Source organism: Ambystoma mexicanum, chromosome 1p, assembly GCF_040938575.1.
Source record: "Ambystoma mexicanum isolate Mex_15411 chromosome 1p, UKY_AmexF1_1, whole genome shotgun sequence".
Classification (NCBI taxonomy): Eukaryota; Metazoa; Chordata; class Amphibia; order Caudata; family Ambystomatidae; genus Ambystoma; species Ambystoma mexicanum.
In genome coordinates, this window is record NC_090921.1 from 708145110 (window position 1) to 708165231 (window position 20122).

General features: G+C 45.6%; 1 protein-coding gene across 2 annotated transcripts in view; it reads left to right on the forward strand.

Moving 5' to 3' along the window:
- SCAMP3 (secretory carrier membrane protein 3) overlaps positions 1-20122 on the forward strand; it is a 162580-nt gene that overhangs the window by 71940 nt on the left and 70518 nt on the right. For both annotated transcript variants that reach the window (XM_069650106.1, XM_069650105.1), the window contains exon 2: positions 16428-16505. Coding sequence is in view for 1 of the 2 variants with exons in the window: in XM_069650105.1 (XP_069506206.1) it covers positions 16428-16505 (78 nt within the window). In the remaining variant the exon portion in view is untranslated. The remainder of the gene's footprint in view (positions 1-16427; positions 16506-20122) is intronic.

Genomic DNA, 20122 nt, shown 5'->3' on the forward strand with positions numbered 1-20122 from the left:
ACATCAGGAAAACACTCTTCTACTCAAGGGGAAGGGGACAAACAGCAGAAAAAGTCATCACACTCTACTTCTGCACTCCAGACACACAAGGACATTCACAGGTCTTCAGATAAAGATACATCCAAGACCCCTGTCCCTGTCACTAAACCTAAAGTTGTCCCTCCCACTCTAGAGCTTATGGGAATAGAAGAGGGGCCTCAGCAGGAGGTTGTCATCCCCAGCTCCAGGGAATGGAGCTCTCGGGGCATAGACATGGTCATGAGGAGAATATCTTCCTTTGCTAATTTCTACGAGAAAAACTCAGAACATTTTCTCAGTTATCAGAGTACCCCCTGACAACTCTACTCCTTCAGGATCCAAGGACCCTCACACTCCTAATAAGAGACCTCGGTTTCAGACTCCAACTCAGGGCCTCATTTCAGACCCTTTCTACATCCAACCTTACCAACAGTATGGTGAGGATCCAGACATAGAAATATTGGATGACCAAACAGGAGTCGATTATTATGGAGATGACGAGGGTCAATGTGAGGAGGAGGAAGACGAGGCAGAAGTCTACAATATAGACTCTCCCATTTGCAAAGAACCACAGGTTACTGACTCCCCAGTAGATAACCAGCCCCTTCTAAATGAGGTCTTGGCTAGAGCTGCAGAGCACTTCCACATAGATACCCAAGGGGCACAAGAAGAGAGGGACTTTGCAGAGGAGATCATGGGGGACAAGAAACCCATTGCCCAAGCAATTCCAATTCTGAAGTCCATACAACGCAGAATTGACCCTACACTCCTCACCCCTAATCTCACCAGGGCTGTTAACCCCAGAATTGAGAAAATGTTCAGAGCTGCCCAATCAGACCCACTTTACGTAAGGGGTCAACTCAAGCCCGACTCGCTAGTAGTCACTAACACCAGGAAAAGGGCGGGGACACTTTTATGGGCATCTGAAGCTCCCCCAGACAAGGAGAGCAAAAGAACGTATGGGTTAGGAAGGAAGGTGGCCTCAACTTCTGCTTACCAAGCAAGAATTGCCAACACCACCACTCTGCTGGCAAGTTAATTGCCACCAGTGGGAGCAGGTAGCTGCTCCCATTGACTCCGCACCGGAACCACTAAAGGGCCAGTTAGCCCAGGTCTCGTTGGAGGGTAGAGCCTTGTCCGGATGCATTCTAAGGACGACCTTTGACGCCGCAGATAATTCAGGCTGGCTCATAGCAGAGAGCACCGTCATTAAGAGGCACGCTTGGCTTAGACAATCTGGGTTCTAGCCCGAGACCCAAGCTACCCTTATCGACATGCCGGTGGAACCGAATGTCTTATTTGGCAAAGCAGTTGAGGAGGCACTCAAAACTGCCAAAGACGAATACGATACCCTTAAATCCCTGGGACAATTGACTAACAAGCCCACGAACCAAAGAGGGATTAGTAATTTTCGTCGCTCCTGCGGCCAAAATTCCCAGAGGGGCTCCAGTTACGCACAGGGTACATCGTGGGGTGGCAACCAACGGACTACCCAGAGTTACGGCACAGGTAATAAAAGGGCCTGTGGTAGAGGTAGAGGCAGCCCATCCAGAGGAGGGACACCTGCCGGAAAACAGTGACGCTCCGCTCGGGGTCCCTTCCCACGCATTCCCAGTAGGGGGGCGCATTTCCATCTTCACCCAAGCTTTGGAAAGGATCACATCAGACAGATGGGTGCTGTCCAGTGTCCAGGATACTGCATCGAACTTCTGGAGTGCCCCCGCAACCACCCTCCACATCAAAAAATTCACTCCCTGGACCACCAGAAGATACTCATTGAGGAAATCGTCAATCTTCTCGCAAAGGACGCAATAGAACTCGTCCGGGGCAACCAGGTAAACAAGGTTATTTATTCAACTTACTTCCTTGTGCCACACAAAGATTTGACAATGCGCCCAGGATTAGACTTGCGCCCTGCAAACAAGTATGTCAAGCACCAAAGATTTTGCATGACTACTCTCCAAGAGGTATCCCCCCCTAAAAAGAAGGGATTACTTGGCAACATTGGACATGAAAGATGCCTATTTTCATATTTCCATGCGCACAGAAGATTCTTGTGCTTCAAGGGGGACAGTCTGCACTACCAGTTCAAGGTGCTGCCCTTCGGTATAGCCTCGGCTCCAAGGTTATTCACCAAGGTACTGGCGGTGGCGGCAGCACACCTACGCAGGGAGGCAATCCCAGTGTACCCTTACCTGGACGACTGGCTCATCACGGGGGAAACCCCAGTAATTTGAAGATCCAACATCCAAAGTATCGACCTCCTCAACGAGAAAAAATCAAGCCTGGTGCCAAGCACCTCCAAACAGTTCCTAGGAACTTTCCTAAACACTCAAGAGGGGTTGGCCTTTCCATCAGAAGAAAGAATTCGGAATATACTGCTGCAAATTCCTCAATATCAGCCCGGTCATCAGATAAGGGTGCGCAAAACAATGCGTTTGCTAGGCATGATGGCGTCGTGCATTTACCTGGTTCCCCATGCACGCCTGCGCATTCGACCCATGCAGGAATGGTTGGCGAAACAATGGTCTCGGGCAAGTGGTCAGTGGGACGATCTAGTGGTCGTTTCGCCAACGCTTGTACAAAGTCTTCACTGGTGGACGAGAGAGAACCTGTCAAAGGGGAAACCCTTTTTCGATCCGGAGATACAAGCTGTAGTCACTACAGACGCATCCCTATCAGAGTGGGGAGCACACCTCCTTCACCACGCAGCTCAGGGTCTCTGGTCTCACACAGTAGCCAAGAATCACATCAATCTGCTAGAGCTTCTGGCAGTCTTCAGAGCGCTTCAAGTGTTCAAACCCCACCTGATAAACCTGTCAGTGCAGATCTTAACAGACATCACTAGAGTCATGTTTTACATAAACAAACGGGAGGGACTCGGTCGCCAAATTAGTTGACTTGCCCAGAAAATTTGGATATGGGCACTCAGACAGAACATTTACCTTTCATCCAGGGGATCGCAATTCACTGGCGGACGCTTTGAGCAGGGATCCCCTTCCAGAAGAACACCAATGGTGTCTGCACAGAGAAGTAGTAGAAGACCTCTTCTCACAGTGGGGTTTCCCCACTATAGACCTATTCGCCACAAGCGAAAACAGACAATGCCCAGACTTTGCATCCAGGTTCCCCCAGCCAGGCTCCAAGGGGAACGCCCTGTGGATGAACTGGTCGGATGTTTGCCTACGGTTTTCCACCCACTCCTCTGATGAGGAAGTTGGTCAACAAGATGCACAGGGAATCGACAACGCTCATCCTAGTTGCTCCCATGTGGGCGAGGCAACCATGGTCCCACACTTGCGCAGACTGGCAGTGTGCGAACCAGTCAAGCTCCCGTGCTGGCACAACCTACTATCCCAGCACCAAGGACAAACAGTGGACCCTCAACCGAGTTCAATGAACTTGGCTGCATGGCTCCTGAAGTCCTAGAGTTTGGCCATCTCAATCTACCTCAGAGATGCATGGATTTCCTAAAGGAATCCAGGAAACCAAACACAAGACACTGTTACTTTGATAAATGGAAAAGATTTGTTATCTGGTGCCAGAATAAACAAATCAACCCGGTTGATTGCACTCCTTCCAATATTGTCGCCTACATGCTCCACCTGCTGGACGCAGGTTTGGTATTTAATTCACTCAAGGTACACCTGGCGGCACTGTCAGCCTACAACACCTCCCATAACAAGGTGTTGTGGTGGAAAGTACCAGTGGTTAAAGCCTTCATGGAAGGGGTAATGAGACTTCACCCTCCAATTTCAAACCCACCACCAGGATGGGACCTTAATGTGGTGCTTGCTAAACTCATGGGGCCACCCTTTGCACCCATGCATAAGGCTAGTCTCAAACACCTGACCTATAAAACTGCCTTCTTAGTAGCCATTACATCCATAAGAAGGGTCAGTGAAATTCAGGCTCTGTCAGTGCAGGATCCTTTCTTTACTGTTCATAAGGATAAACTGGTTCTACAAACACACCCTAGGTTCTCACCTAAATTAATTTCAAAATTCCACGTTAACCAGTCCATTGAGCTACTGGCCTTCTTCCAAGAACCCAAAAGCTCTGCTGAGGTGAAACTACACACGCTAGATGTGTGAAGAGCGGTCCTCTACTATGTAGACAAGACCAGATCGCTGAGAAAAACAGACCAACTGTTTGTCTCCGTAGCTACAGGCAGAGGGGGAGATCGCGTCTCTAAAGGTGCCATCTCAAAATGGATAGTAAACTGTATCCAGCTGTGCTACTCCCTTTCTGAGAAAACTCTGCCTTTTACGCCAAGAGCCCACTCTACTAGAGGCACTGGGGCCACTCTGGCTTTCATTGCAAATGTACCCCTTGACACCATTTGCAAAGCAGCTACATGGAGCTCTATTCACACTTTTACTCAGCACTACTGCATTGACACTCATTCCAAGACAGATACTCAAGTGGGACAAGCGGTTCTAGGACATCTGTTCACTCATGACCCTTCTCACATCCCACCTCCTTCTTCTAACACTGCTCGCTAATCTATGCACAGCATGTGACTAAGCAGATTCCACAAGCCTCAGAAGGGATACATTACTCACCATAATCGTATTTCTGATGCTTGTATCTGCTTAGATTCACATGCGCCCGCCCTTCCTCCCCTCTGAGAGAAGGCGCATGGATGCTTGTAGTCTTATCTATCTATCTGCTTGGATAATCTGTACTCGGCTACTCCTCATGCTACCTCATGTCAGAAAAAATACAATCTGAGGGTCCTACAGGCGTGAGGGATCATGGGTACAGTGGACGTCACACTAGGGATAGTATTACTGGCACGCCCTAGGTCGACGCCCATTTTTGAGTTTTGAAAAACAAACTGTAATACTCTGCAGCTTCCACTAGATGTTGGCCTATGCACGGCATGTGAATCTAAGCAGATACAAGCATCAGAAATACGATTACGGTGAGTATTTTATCGTATATAATTTCAGTTAAACACCAATGTACAGGGGACTATAAAAACACTTAAAAAACTTTCACCTGTAAAAATACAAAAAACTTTGAAATGCACTCGAGTTTTCAGCAGGGAGGAAAAGAAATGCAACAAGATATTTGAAAATGATGTTTTTGGGGGACAAAGGTACAAAACAGACTTAGCCAGTCTCTAGGGCCCCTAAAAGTGGAGCAAGGTGGCCAGGTCAGATCAAGTACCTTAATAATGTTTGGTGCTGAGTCAGCAAGTGACTCGCTGCTCCAGCTCTTCAAGGCAATGTTCGTTTGTTTGATGCAGTGACCTTGGTGTTCTGATGTAATGTTCTAAGAGGCAGTGGTGTGAGTTGATCTGTAGCAGCAAGCAGGTTGTTCGAACCAAACAGAGGACGTGCTCTGCTTAACATGTTGTGGTGGTGTGCTGGTTCAACGGTTCAAAGTAGCAGTCGATAAAGTACCAAAAGTAGCACTAGTGGGTCCCTCTGGTTTCAGTGCGGTGGACATGGTTCGATGTGGTAGAACAGGGATCCTGGCTGGCCTGGCCCTCCAGATGCTGAGACCCACTGCAGGACTCTAGGACAAGGTAATGTCCTTCCAGGTTCTGCTCTCCCAGCCTAGGGAGGTTTGGTGCAAAGTGGGTAAGGAGCACAGCCTGCCTCTTCCTTGGAACACTCCTTCTCCACATCCATGGCTGAGGGCTTTGGAAAGATCAAATCTCCCAAAATAGTTTCGAAGGAATTCTGAGGTCTTGAATGTTCCGAAAGTGAATCAAGAGTGGAAGCCCCCCTCTTTTGTAGGCAAAGGTCTGCAGGTGACTGGACAAAAGCAAGCCTGCTTGAAGGGGTCCAGTCCCTGTCCTCGTTACAAGTGGTATTTGCTTTCTTGCGTCATACCCTATGTGCTTTGTGTTAAAGGAAGTGAAGGAGAGCTGAAGAAAGGAGACGTACAGAGAGAAAGAAGATGGTGGAACATTTCCCCAATCGTGTTGAGCTCCTTGTGTCTACACTAGCGCAACTCTCTTCTCAGACCCATAGCATCAAAGGCTCTTTGGTATGCAACATCTTGCTATGAGGCTAGTCCTTTTGTGTAGGGTGTGCCCTTTGATTCCTGTTACCCAGGACTGCTCCAAATGAGTGGCTGCCTGGAGGGAGAGGGGTGTTGCCCGACTTCACAAAGGAGCAAGTCAGTCCCCACTATCTATGGTTCTGCTGGGTGCAGCATAGACGGCCAGTCTAGAGACAATACACGGAGCCTGCCCGGGGCTGGCCTGGCTCGCAGCGTTGACGCATGTATGATACAGATTTGGGAATGGTTTTCATAATGATATGAAATACCAGCCACAATACCCCAAACTCTGATATGGATTTCGTTGAAAGATTACACTGCCACCAGGATTGTGATTGCCTATACTCCTATTTTGGAACAGAGGTGCATACTTTAAATGCAGCCTTTGTGCTGAAGTAACTTGGCTGTAACAGCGGTATCCGCACACATAATCTAATCCAAAATACCTAAAGAGAAATGACTGCATGTATCTTCATTTCCTTGTAAAGATCGGGTTGACTCCTGGGTTCCACCTACAAAAAGAGCAGCACGATTCCTGTAAAGCACAAGGGCTATGCAGTACCACTGACCACTGGAAAGGAGCTGCCAGTTGTTTTTCAAAAGCTGCAAGAGAAATGTCTTCTATGACCCTTAGTCTGTGTTCTGGTTGGCGACTGTGGTGGTTGCACGGAAGAAGACTGGCGATTTACTCCTGCGTAGACTTAAGCAGGTTAAACATGATTATAAGGGTAGTTTTCCTCGTCCTCCATTTAGGAGGAGGTGATGTCACGAGGAAATGCCATCTCTCTGGGATTGATACGCTGTCCTCCTCTCCTCAAGTAGAGATGCAAGAAGTTTGCTGCATTCACCATACCCCAAGGATATTTAAAGCAAAGAGAATTAAGATTAGCAGCTGTGGTGTTCCAAATAATTGTACTCCATCTGTTTTAAAGCTTGGCATTCCAAGGCCACATCCTTGTATACAATCAACCAAATGGAACGCTGCGCAGTACTGAACAAGGCCCAAGACGTAGTTCCGGAATTACTGAATGATGCTAAACGAGGAGAAATGTGGATTAAATTGTGGAGAGATTGAAACCCTAGGACGTGTCCTTTTGAATGATGGTGTGAAGCCAGGAGAAAGTCACCTTGGCACAGTAAATCATGGTTGTATGTCAAAGTATAGAGCACACATGACGTACATTTTAGTTCTCTGAATTATGTGCATGTTTCACTGTAAAAGTCACCATGCTTCCGGAACCAACAAGATGCTATCTTAAGACAGGAGTGACTTTTGTGAAGTTCTTTGAAGACCATGGACTGCTCCGATCCTAGAAATCTTGCAATGTCAGCAAGAAAGGAGATCACAGTGGATGCCAATGTCTCTGGGTTTGGGAGTCTTGTTCACCCAATCCTGTGGCTCAAGTGAGAAAACCACGGCGTCTCTCAAGAGCACCGCGCCCAACTGAACCCAACCTTTCTGAAAAGGAAAAGAGGCTACAGCATGTGCATGAGCCACAAATCCATTCATGGTGCACTTGCTTTTTTTAAAACATTTTTTATTTTTTAAACCCTTATTTAATACATATTCTGTAATAAGGAGGGTATATCTAGATCTCTGGTTACAATTTTGAAGTGGAAGTATTTTGCTTCTTTATTACAAGTCATTCCCATTCCCAATTAGGGTATATTAGGAAAGCGACAATATATTTTACCTTAAAAAGGTTACCTGTTAGTAATCCAGACTTCTTTGCACCTAGAATGTAATGTGTGCTTTTGAGACGTGCATGAAATGTCCTCTTAAGCACAGGCGGTAATCCTAGTAGTTGCTTTTCTGGGACACTTCCCTGTTAGTACAATTGATCGCATGGGGCTGTGTGGATGGCAGCCTGGAGCAGCATTCTCTGTATCAGTTGTGTCCTATAATATTTTTTGGGGGAAGTATTTTTACCCCTTATTTGTTTATCTGCAGTATTTGCTTGGTTTTTGGGAGAAAATATGGCTGATTACCTGAAGGTCTGGGTTTAACTAAGTCCCCTGACTGGTTAGGGTTTAAAACTAGGATGTATGGCCAGGACTTTACAGTGATTGATATATAGTACATGGCAGAAAAACCAGAAGGGTGGATGGTTTATCAAGACTCCCTCTACCAGCAAATGAGAAACGGACACGTAATTAAGTTCTAGGATGTTTACAAGGATGTGCAAATGGCTTTAATAAACCAAACGGAAGAGCGCAGTGAGGGCCTGCAACATGGTACACACAATTTGGGGGGAAATGGATGGCATGGAGAATGTTTAATTGCCTAGTTCTATGTACTTTCAAAAGTGGTACCAGACGTGCCCTAAGAACTGTGGGTCTTTCTGAGGAGTGCGAGGGTCATTCCCCCTGAGAGTCTCAGGGTACAAGGTAGGTCTTACAGAGGTCATCTTGGGTGCAGCTTTACTAAACACAAGTGTATGGGGTGCAAGTGCTGGTCCTCATTTGAATATGAGCAAAGGAAATATTGATATTGTTGTAGCTCAAGAATCAAATAAGTCATAGTACAAGTGTCACTGAATTCTGCATAATTGTGTCCGCTAGTTTGAACTTTTCAATGCTGTAAATGAAATGAAACCTGTAGGATTAGTGTGGCGAGTTATGAATAATTGTCTATGTGATGAGTGTGTGTGTGTGAGTGAGAGTAGGATAAGGGGCCAATAGGGAAAGATCCATGCAACTGCTAACCTATTACTTTGCAAGCCGACGCAAGAGGAAATTGATATTATGTAACTTCGACAAAAAGTTGTACATTAATCATCATTCATATGTTGCACTCATTAATAGCCGACTGATATGATGTGATTTGGTGATGCGCTACCTGTAGGGTCATTCTTTTAAGGGGATTCATGTGTTTTGCATGCCAGGCAGTGCAAGTTCCAGCCCCTAGTAACCACTTGGGAGAATTTGCCTGTTAGGAAATTTCTCAAATAACATTACAGGCCCCCGCTTTCAAAGGATATGTGGCAGAGATGAGAGCAGTTTTCTGGGGGAGCACTTATCTGTTGGGGTGAAGAGTGAGCGACAAATGAAAAATCCATGGAACCTTGCACCTCTAATGGGGTGAGAATGAGGTGGTGTATGTGGGGTGCGTTCGGTAGAATTGATTGACTGCTCAACGGTCGTGTAGAGCTTGTTGTGTTTAGGCAGGTTGAGTCGCATGTCGGGCTTTGCTGTGCGCGATTACCCCTGTTCACTGGCGGGTGGTGGTTTTAAAAATCTTTTTTTTTTTTTGATCAGTGTTGCGTAAATATTTGCCACAAATGTGCATTATTGACTGAGCTTAGCGAGGGAGTCCAAATCATCCAAGGAGGGGTTGGGGGGGGGGGGGGGGTGGGGGATAATGGGTTCAAATGGTCCTTTCATGGCACTTTTCTGTGAAAAAATAAAAATGGGTAAAAGCCGCACATCTTTGAATCGGGTTTCAGGGTAGCATGTCATAGATGCCAAGTCACCAACAGTGCACAGGCAAATTTTCCAATGCACTTTTATTAAACATTTGCCCACAATCTGCAAGTATAAAAAAATAAATAAAAATCATGCTGGATTTGCCTATATGTATCCATGGTGGTTTCACAAATATATTCCAGTATTGCCACATAAGAAGATACACATGTTTGTTTTGCACCTAATACTTGTAAAGATACTATAAGATAATATGACCGTTATGGTCTACCCCTGTAAGAACATACTCCTATTGGATTTGCCCATAGTACTAATAAAGGAATGCCATACCACTGTAAGAAAACATGTCCATATCGTCGGCACATCCACTCGGAATCTGTCTGTGGGTCCCCTGTAGTCCATTGTGATGGATATGAAAGATTCCTGAAATGCTGGGGAAAAGTTGCTCATTCAAGAACACAGGGAAAACCAGAGTGGTGGAAATTATAGAGCAGACACTTCGAAGCCACGGGAGTTCAGCTCTGTAGCATTCTAATTCACTGTACTTTTTCACTCATCTGTGCCATTATCAAAAGATGCCAACTATAGTAACGTCAGTCTTGATAGTGTCCTTAACGGAGTACCCATGTAGGCCATTATGCCCACATAAGAACACTCCTCATGTTGGTGATGCCTATAATGCCAATACATTACAGAATGCCATGCCACTGTAAGAAAACATGTCAAATGCCGGATGTGGCAAGTAACGAAACTGTCTGCAACCATAAAGACAGTAATCAAGCAAGCAGTGGCAAAGTCATCCGTTTTCTTTTTGGGTAAAACATTTGCTAGGTACTGTCATAATGGTACTATGTTGCCATAAAATGCCAAATACCTGAAAATGGGGTGTGCTACTTGCCATATGATGTCGGTCCCTGACAAGTGACTATCTAATACCTATAAATAAGCAAAACATGTTTTCTTTGCCACCACTTGTTTTTGATTGGACTTCAGTGCAAGGAACACCTGTAAGAACACACATAGTGCTTCAAGTTCATTACACCAGTAGCGCATTTACAGCTGCAATCAAGCTTTTAACTTGTAGAAGACTGCTTAGAAATAATGCTGGCTCTAAACGGCACAAAGCCCGATATTACTGCATGACAGAAAACCTGTATATAACCCTCACATGCTGTATGCTCCCCCAAACAACCCAACTACCTCCTTACTCTACTCCACTGTAAATGTTTCAGCTTACAGGTGGCTCCACCTAATAGTAAAAACAAAAAATGGACAAATCTCTCAAGACATCGCTGTCATCTGTCCGGCTAGGACCTGACCTATTGCGTGTCCTACTTTGTTGTTTTTTTTTTTTTCTCACTAAAAGCAATTTGTCTTTGCCACTAATACAATATTTGTTTGTGGTGGCACTAGACCTTTACGAGCACTCTGAAAAAGTCCACCTTCTGTGATTCTGGGCCGATCACTGCTTTTATTATTCCATGTGAAGTATTTGCCGGATTTTACATGATAACACTACATAAACCAACAGATTATGTACAGCTGTGGGCCTATCAACTCAATGTGACAGCTTTGTTAACCCTTTCAATTTTAAAAATGAACTTTGGCCTGCACATCTTTAGCACAAATGACACAGAATTCATTTTCTGTACTTTAGAATTCGGATTCACACCCCATGGGACGTCATCAGGAATGCTTTGTGAGAAGGTTGCCTAGCTGCTTTAAAGAAATGAAGCTGGAGCAGCCTGCTCAGTGGCTGTAGAGAACACTTGTTTTTTAATCCTATTTGATTGTATAAAGATCACGTTATATTTTATTTTTGACACCTAGATTGCTGAATGTGACTAGTCATAATAATAATCGTGTTTACAGGTTCACTGTGCTTTAGACACAAGGTGGTACTGTTATGTATAAACTTCCTATGCCACACTTGCACTCTCTCACACTCTCGGGCCGGGCCATGTAGGAACATATATATTCACAGCCTGCACTCCCAGACACGACCTTAACACGCATGCACACACATTTATTATACAGTTTTCTACGTTTGGCAACACATCGATTCGCCAGTCCTGCTCAATTCCATACACTTGACGGAAACAGGGACATGCACTGAGCTGGATATATTCCGCACAACCATGGTTTCTCAACAGTTCACAGGCCCCTGATTGCTGTCAATCAGGTGTCCTTGCAAACTTTGCGCAGACGCTTACACCTTGGGGGCCAGACCTTTGACGCCCCACATGCCATCTAATGATTTTGTTTAGTAAAACAGCGCAAGGAAACTAGCGCCAAATAGATTAAACAGTATATCAGGACTCACCCCTCAACAAATAATCATGACTGTTTGTTTATTAGGTTTATATATCGCTTTAATCCAAAGCGCTTTACAATATAACAACAAGGTACAGTAATGAAAGAAGCATATTTACAATCCTGAAACAAACCAGTTAAACAATACGTAGAAGAATTTACTTAGGTGGAGGTGGTGAGGCACGGGTGAGGAGGAAGGGAGAGGAGGTAGTCCAGGGAAGGAGGAACAATATTTCAATTATCTGGTTCAAATTCAAGTGGGTGTGAGAAGGAAGGGGAGGGTAGGAGTGTGGGACAGGGAAATTGGAGAGGAGAGATGGTAGGGAAGGAAAGTCAAGGGGGGGTGGAGAAGAAGGGCTTTCAAGGAGGTGTGGAAGGAAATGTAGGTGGGGATGTAGCGGATAGAGAGAAGTAAGGAGTTCCAGTGAAGGGGTGCCAAGAGCTGAAAGGAACGGAAGCGTGAAGAGGCACATGGTTAAGGGGGTACAGTGAGTAAGAAGAGGTCAGCAAACGGAGAGAATGGGAGGGAGTGTAAAATGAGAGTAGATAAGAAAGATGGGGACTGGGCCATGGCCGCAAAGGACCACATGATGGCCCTGTGGAGCACTGTATCGAGTGAAACTGAAAGATGGATTTAAGTTTGGTGTATATTTAAATAAAAAAGTGCAACTTCTTTTCTCCTGCTGCAGACACATGGGGGGGGGGCTCCGCCCCTGTGCCCATTAATGCCAGCCGCCACAGCCCCTGTTCCAACCCGATCGGTCTATCTGCAACTGTCCTCCCCCACCCCCTCGGCCCCCTCCCCATATGACAAACATGGGACATGTTTGTCATATGGGGAGTGGGGGGGGGGCACAGGAGTCCCCTCTTTAAAAATAGTTTGGAGAGTCCACTCACCTCACATGTACCTTCGACTTGCCCCATCGGAGTAAATGGAAATCATTTATACATTTCTATTTGAGCAGAAAGGAAGGTTCAAAATGCACTTTCCGCTTAAGCTACTTTACAACTTGCAATGTAAGGAATTTGCAGTGGTAACTGCGCACTAAAGAATCCATTGTGCTAGCACTATGCCTTCATGAAGCTTGCCACTTTGAGTAGCACTGGCTTTGCATATGCAACCTCCCTCTGTACATGGGGTCAGTTCTTTTTCTTTTGTTTTTTTACTTCTTTATTTACGTTTTACCAGAACAAGAATACATCAACCAAGAAATAAACACAAAATAGTGTGAACGAAGAACATCATCAAAAATAGCAATTGAAGAGAGGGAGGGAAAAAAATTAAATAAACCCCTTTTTTTGTAAATCCCTCTAGTTAATACATAGTCAGGAAAACATCCCACACCTTAGCATGCATCCGCAGTTCCCCAACCGCCTGTACATCACCTTTTCAATAGCCGCCAAAGAAATCATTTCATCAATCCACTCATTAGATGAAGGCGGGATGCGGGATTTCCACCCCCTCAAAATCATTTTCTTGGCAACCGACGCTCCCCTGAACAAAAATTGTTTTCTCAGATAAGGAACGATCATCCAGCAATATACCACTGCCCAAAACCATCGTCATAAAATCCAAATCAATGCTGCAGTCCAGGACCCGTAAACAAATGTTGCAAACCTCCTGCCAGAAGCCCCTGACACAGTCACATAGTAAATGTTCAAGAGTGCCCACCTCCACACCACAGCACCAACAAACATCCGAATCCGACATGCCCCTGTGCTTGAGCCTCTCCGGACACCAGAAAAAACGGTTAGGATTTTAATTTGTCGAGAGCGTTCACTCAAATTAACTGAACAAAGCTTCACATTTGCACACAATTCAATCCACATATCCGTAGTGTTCTCACTACTCAATCTTGTACTCCACTCCTCCATCAGTCCAGTATTATATTTGGAGTTGGCAACAATTCGATGATACAATTTGATCGCAACCGATTGGCATCCCACCACCATATGATCCAAAACCACAGCTTCACTTCCATCAATCTCACTGATGCATCTCTACAGCTTCCTGTAATCCGCAATAGAAACATTATGAATATCGAAATTCGCACATAACGAAAATCAATCCACTTTCCATTTCTGCATATATTTTTAATCCAGTGAACTCCACCAACAAACCATTCCGGCCAAAACATAGGTTTGCCAGCCTACGTGATAGCTTTATTAAACCAAATTGAGGCTGAAGTCGACTTCAGCGCAGTTGAACCACACATTTAATGTAAGCTCCTCCATACGTCCCGCAAAAATTCAGTCAAAGGAAGTTTCCTACCACATTTTCTAACATTCATAAGTATTTCATTTTACGCAAACACCACTGAAATCCAAATCCAGTCACCAAAGGTCTAGAACAACTTCCCGTGACGGGCAAAGCCTCAGATTTCGACCGGTTTATTTTAAACCCCGCCACCACATGAAACCGATCCAAAATGTCCATTAAAGACGGTAAAGAAACCTCCAAATTCCGTAAAACCAACAAAAGGTCATCAGTATAGAGCCAAATCTTCTGTTCAGCCCCATGAAAGGACACACCTTTCAAGTATAAATCATTCCGCAGAGCAATAGCAAGTGGTTCAATAGCAAGTACGAACAAGAAGGGTGAAAGTGGACAACCTTGTCTAGTGCCCCTCCAAAGACTGAATGTATCAGATAAAAAAACATTTGTCTTAACACTTGCCATAGGACAAGCATACAAAAGAGACCCAAGAAATGTAATCGTCACCCAGATTAATTGCCCTCAGCACCGTGAACATATACTGCCAATTAATGCGATCAAAAGCTTTTTCGGCATCCAAAGAAAACACTGCCACATCATCATCATCCAAATTCTGGGCCTGGTACATGGTCAATAAGAGATTCCGAATGTTACTAGATGTCCTACGATGTCTAACAAAACCTGATTGATCCACATGAACAAGCCTTTGAATCACATCCTCAATACGTAAAGCAAGCACCTTCGCGAGAATCTTGTTATCCGTATTTATTAAACTGATTGGCCGGTAGCTGGATGGTAAGACACTGTCTGTTCTTTTTCGTTATGTTAATGTTAAAGGGTTATTTGTACCGCGCACGATCACAACCGGAGTGGTCTCCTTGCGCTCTGGTGGATCTGAAACAGGGAGCATACTGTGGGAGCGGTTAGTGGGGTGCAGTGGGAATAGGTCAATCTTTTCTGGCTTTTGTGCTTTAAAGAAGGACGAGCTGTTGTCAGTGGCAAGAAATAAATGAAACGTGGGAACACGTTTGAAATAAGGTTTAAAAAAAGTTGTGTTAAGATGTAACAAAGCAGCTATTTCGGGTTTATATTCAATTTTGGCGGAATGTTTTATTAACTGGTAGGTATTCGCCAAATATTTAAATATGCTATTCGGTGCACCACCTCTACTTGTGTCCATTGGCTCCCCAAAATGAATGATCTTTACCTCTCCATCTCTTTACAGAACTCCTCATAACCGCATGGCCTGGCTGTCTCGCCACAGTCCCTGTCAGCAGCATTCTAAGTGGCTGCTTTTACATGTCTATAAGAATCCTCTCATTTTTTCTTCACTGGTAAAACTGTGAGGTGCCCCTTCTCTCTCTTCAGACATGCCTTTAAAAGGGCTACATACCATTAAACGGGGCGTTTTACTCAGGCCAGGGAATGGCTCAAGCGCTAGGCACTTGCTCTAGGAACAGTGCGATGTGTGCAACATAGGTTCGGCAAGCCGACTCAGCCCTTCCTTCTCCCGAGTTCAATACATCGAATACTACCAGTGGGCAATCATGGCAACACAGATTATTCCCGTGCTTAGAAACTGGAAGGATCTGGTATGAACTCGCCATAAACCAATCGTCATAGACTGCAAAGGCGGATGCATTTTTTTAATTCACTTGCTTTACCATCCATTTAAAAAAGTGAAATGGCCGTGCTTCTGTTCAGTTTTCATTCCCTTAAATGCGCTTTTCATACCAAATTCCACTGCCCTATAGTCTGAACAAAGCCACCAGTAATTGTGTAGTGGGAAAGGGTAGTGTAGGAGAATAGTGCTACTAATTATTTGTATTCAGAGGGCTGAAACAGAGGGCATTATTAGTCTTCAGTAGTGTTATCTGCTAGACGGATGCCAGGGCATATTAATACTTTGAGCGTTCTAGCGGGTATGTCGTGACAGGATTAGACCCCCAGCAGTGTCCCCTGCAGTTGTGTTGTGAAGTGTCCTTCGGAGCGCTGACCACTGAGGTTACGGGTGTGACGTCTGTCCGGTTAACATCTGGAGTACATGGTGTTTTTGAGTGCATTTATAACCGTGTTTGGACACATTGCTTAATAAGTATATTTTCTTTTGTTTGACTCCTTTCTGGTAGCATTCCCTTCTTTTATATAGCGGGGTGGGGGGGCATAAATCCCTTTCCCCTTACACCTGCCCCTCTCTTTACTCTAATTTTGCATGGGTTCCCATTCCCCTGCCTTCATTTGCCCCACGCTTACTTTCAACACCCGTGTTATTGTAAAATTGGTCCTACAAATGTTTGATATTTTTTTGTTTATTAGTCATTGAATATCAATTGTAATAAGGGAACGTATTAGTTGTTTTCTGATGGCTTGTGGGTTGCTGGCAGAGCTGGCTGCTGCGCGCGCTGTGCTGCATTGACTCTAACGGCTGCTCTTTTCCCAGGACCCGGCAGTGACGGAGCACAAACCGACGAACCAATATGCCACTCTGGATGTATACAACCCCTTCGACAACCCAGGGGTAAGCTAGCACTTGCATTTCATGGACTCTCGCCACTATTGGATTGTATGGACTGTTTGGCTATCGTACACTGCAAACGGACTTGTCCCTTGATGCTTAAATGATGTATGAAATGCTTTATTCGCACACTTGCCCCTTTAATTAAAATGTCTTTAAACAAGTGCCTTCAGCCGCTTGATTTTTAAGCACGATGTGTGTCCTCGCGTCTGAAGTTCGGTCTAAAAGAAGCCTTGGCAAAGCAGCCATTTTGGATACTGTGACAGATGGCCTGAATAAAGCACAGAGTCTTGCTCCTATTTAAAGGGTTTTTATTATTATCGCAAACCGTAGAGATATGTTGTAGTTTTTTTTTAAATGTTTTTTTACAGTTTTTAATATTGCAGAATAGACATGCATCGATTGTAACACAAAGCAAATCGGCTGGAAAAGGGGTTTGGGAAGGTGGCGCTAGGGCTGCCCCTCTTTCTGAACTTACCTGCGAGTCCTGCCCTAGCCCAGGCGTCCGTAGCACTGTTTAGTTTCTACAGATCCGTAACCCCTACTGTCTGTCCGCTAAATTGGGGTGTCCCTGAGACGTTGGCTATCTGTCTCCCTCTGGGACTTCTACCTATTTCTACACTACCACGGATCCTAGCTCTAGAGGGTGGTGAATGTGTGCCTCCTGATCTTATGCCCCACCTTTCTTTACTACTTTACCCCCCTACTCTCCTCCGTTCTACCACTCCACCTACCTTCTCTTCATCACAACTCTCTACCTTCTCCACGCTATTATAAGTCTTCCTAGATCACGATTTGGGCATGTTTGGCACCACCGAATCCTGGGTGCATAGTGCATCCGGTCCCTTGCCTGCCATCCCCCTTAATATACCACCATCAGGGCAGATCGCACCAACCCTATTGGAGGAGGGGTAGCCCTCATTGCTAGATCCTCCCTTTCCATCCGCTGCCTCCATACAACACCCATTTCAGGCTACAAAAAGCGGCTACTAAAACTAGTCATCAACCCACACACCACCTACAACATACGCCTACTCTACCACCCAACCCAACTCGCCAAATGTACCAGAATCTGACATTCCCCTGCTCATCACCCCTCTACTCAATCCTCCAACCAAAGGTGTCATTCTAGGTGACATTTATTTGGGTTACAATAACCCAACTGATCCCAAAGCTACAATACTAGCACAGGCACTTGAAGACATGAGCTTCTCTCAAACAGTCTCGGCCCCCAGGCATGTTCAGGGTCGCATCCGCAACTGGATCCTCCCCACTAATTCCAACATCAAAATCTCTTCCAATAACCCGGTGCCCTGGTCAGACTATCACCTAAAATAATTTAATCTGCATTCCAAATTCCCCCCTGAAAGAAGGCCCACACTCCTAGATCATGGTCAGAAACACTAATGGACAAGATTCTGAAGCCCACGCTACTGTCCACACTCACCCCCTCCCTGCCCCAGCGATCCAGATGACCTAGCAAACCACTACCACCAGGGCCTCTTCCTTACCATCAACCTACATGCTCCCCTTAAACTGAATATCCCCAAACGCCCACTAACATCTGGTTCTCTGAGCTGATCGCCCTCCACAGAACTAAGAGATCACTAGAGCATCTCTCTGAGAGACGCCTGTCGCGGGCAATTCTTCCAACCTAGCCAAATGCCACCAGGTCATATAAGAAAAAGCTGCCTCCTACGACAATATCACTTGCACAAACTTCGCAGATAACACTCCAAGCCTCATCACTATCTCAGGCAACTACCACCATGAACAACGTTTACAGTGCTATTCAAAATTCAATGACCACAGTCTTTTTCTCAACAATGAGAAAACAGAGCTACTCGTTGTTGGCTTGTCCCAGCATCTCAAGTCCCTGGACACCACTTACTCCGCCTTCCACATTGATGACATCACCATTCCAGGCCTCAAACAAGTTAAAACCCTCAGGGTTTACCTGGACACCGAGCTCACAATGACGAAGCATATCAACGCCTTTTCCTCCTGAACAGCCTACACGTCCAAGCTTGTATCTCTGAGCAGGATGTTTCTCTCCACCAACTTCCTCACTCTACCGAGAGCCCTCGTACCCAGTAAACTATATTACTTTAATGTACTTAAAGGCACGTCAACGTCCAACCTCTCCTCCAGCCCTGCGACTCCGCAGCTCAGACCTCCTCACAGCAACATGCTGCGACTCCCATTGGCTACCCAGCAAAGCCCGGATTCACTTTATGACCCTCTCGATGGCCCACTGGTACATCTACAATTAAGTCCCATTCTCCCTGAAAAACACCATCACAAGAAGCGGCGACTCCGATCCTCCAACAGCATCTCCCTGTCCACTCCTTGCTTCAATCGTGCCAAAGCAGGCAGCGTGAGTTTCAGTATCGCAGCGGCTGCCCTATGGAACTCCTTGCCACCGACCATCAGGAATTGACCTTCATATGCAGCATTTAAGAGACTGTTAAAAACCTGGTTATTTGATAAATAAAACTAACCGCTCAAGCCGGGATACCCTGTGGCTCAGACCCTACTTTTGGGTACTTACCTTCCCATCAGGCTGCATCTCTTGGTGCTTGACATTTCCACAAATGTGTACTTACTGACTACACTGTTTTCTCTCATCTTTTACTAGTACAAATGCTGTGATGCCTCAGGTTTTGGGCGTTACAAAACATTTTATAAATAGAATTCCTGTTCTACTCCTATCACAACTACTCACGAACCTCTGGCATATGGTGCCCTGCTCACCCCTTCGCTATTTAAAAATCCCTGGGATATGGTGCCCTGCCCACCTTGTTTGCTGCTCGCTAAACCCAGGCATATGGTGCCCTGCTCACCCCTTCACAATTCGCACTCTCACTACTTGCAGCCCCTCCCCACTTCACTAATACATCCAGTAGGATGTACCTTACACCCCACTTCTGCACCCTCCCTACTAGCCTCTCTAACACTCACTGCCTCGTACACTAATGATGAACACCCGCACAATGTTCAGTCTTTCTCTCTCGCTCCCAATTCCTAATCTCTCCCTCCCCACTTCCTGCACTGCAATTACTAGACCCCACTGATCCCACTCTCTCTCTTAAATACCTCACCTGCTCAAAATCCGCTGCTCCAAAACTCTGCTCTGCCATTCCCAAGGGGCAGGGTCTTTCAGTGTTTCATAGGTAGATGAATTTGTCAGGGCCACTTGGATAAAACCCTACTCCACTGTGATGCCTAATTGCTGTAGAATTAAGCTAGTGGATTTCTGCGCTTCAGTAATTCATTTGGTTGAGCGGAATATGGTCCTGATGCTCCACATTTACAGTTGGGATTAGGCAGGATCAGTGCATTAAGTGGGGCAAGGGTTTGAGGGGGACCGAGACAAGGGGGCATGGTTTAAGTGGCAGGGGGTGGTTGGTGGACGAGTGGGGATGGTGGAAGACGAGCAAAAGGAGTGGGGCTCTTTGGTGCAACCTCTCCTTTTTGTTTTTTAATCACTGGCAGAACCCCAGATGCACTGCCCTAGGGCACCTGGGCCGGTGTTTAAGAAAACAGTGGGAGAGGGTGCACCAAAAATAATTGTGGCATCCATCATTTTGTTTCATTGTGAGAGGTTCCAACACCTCAGG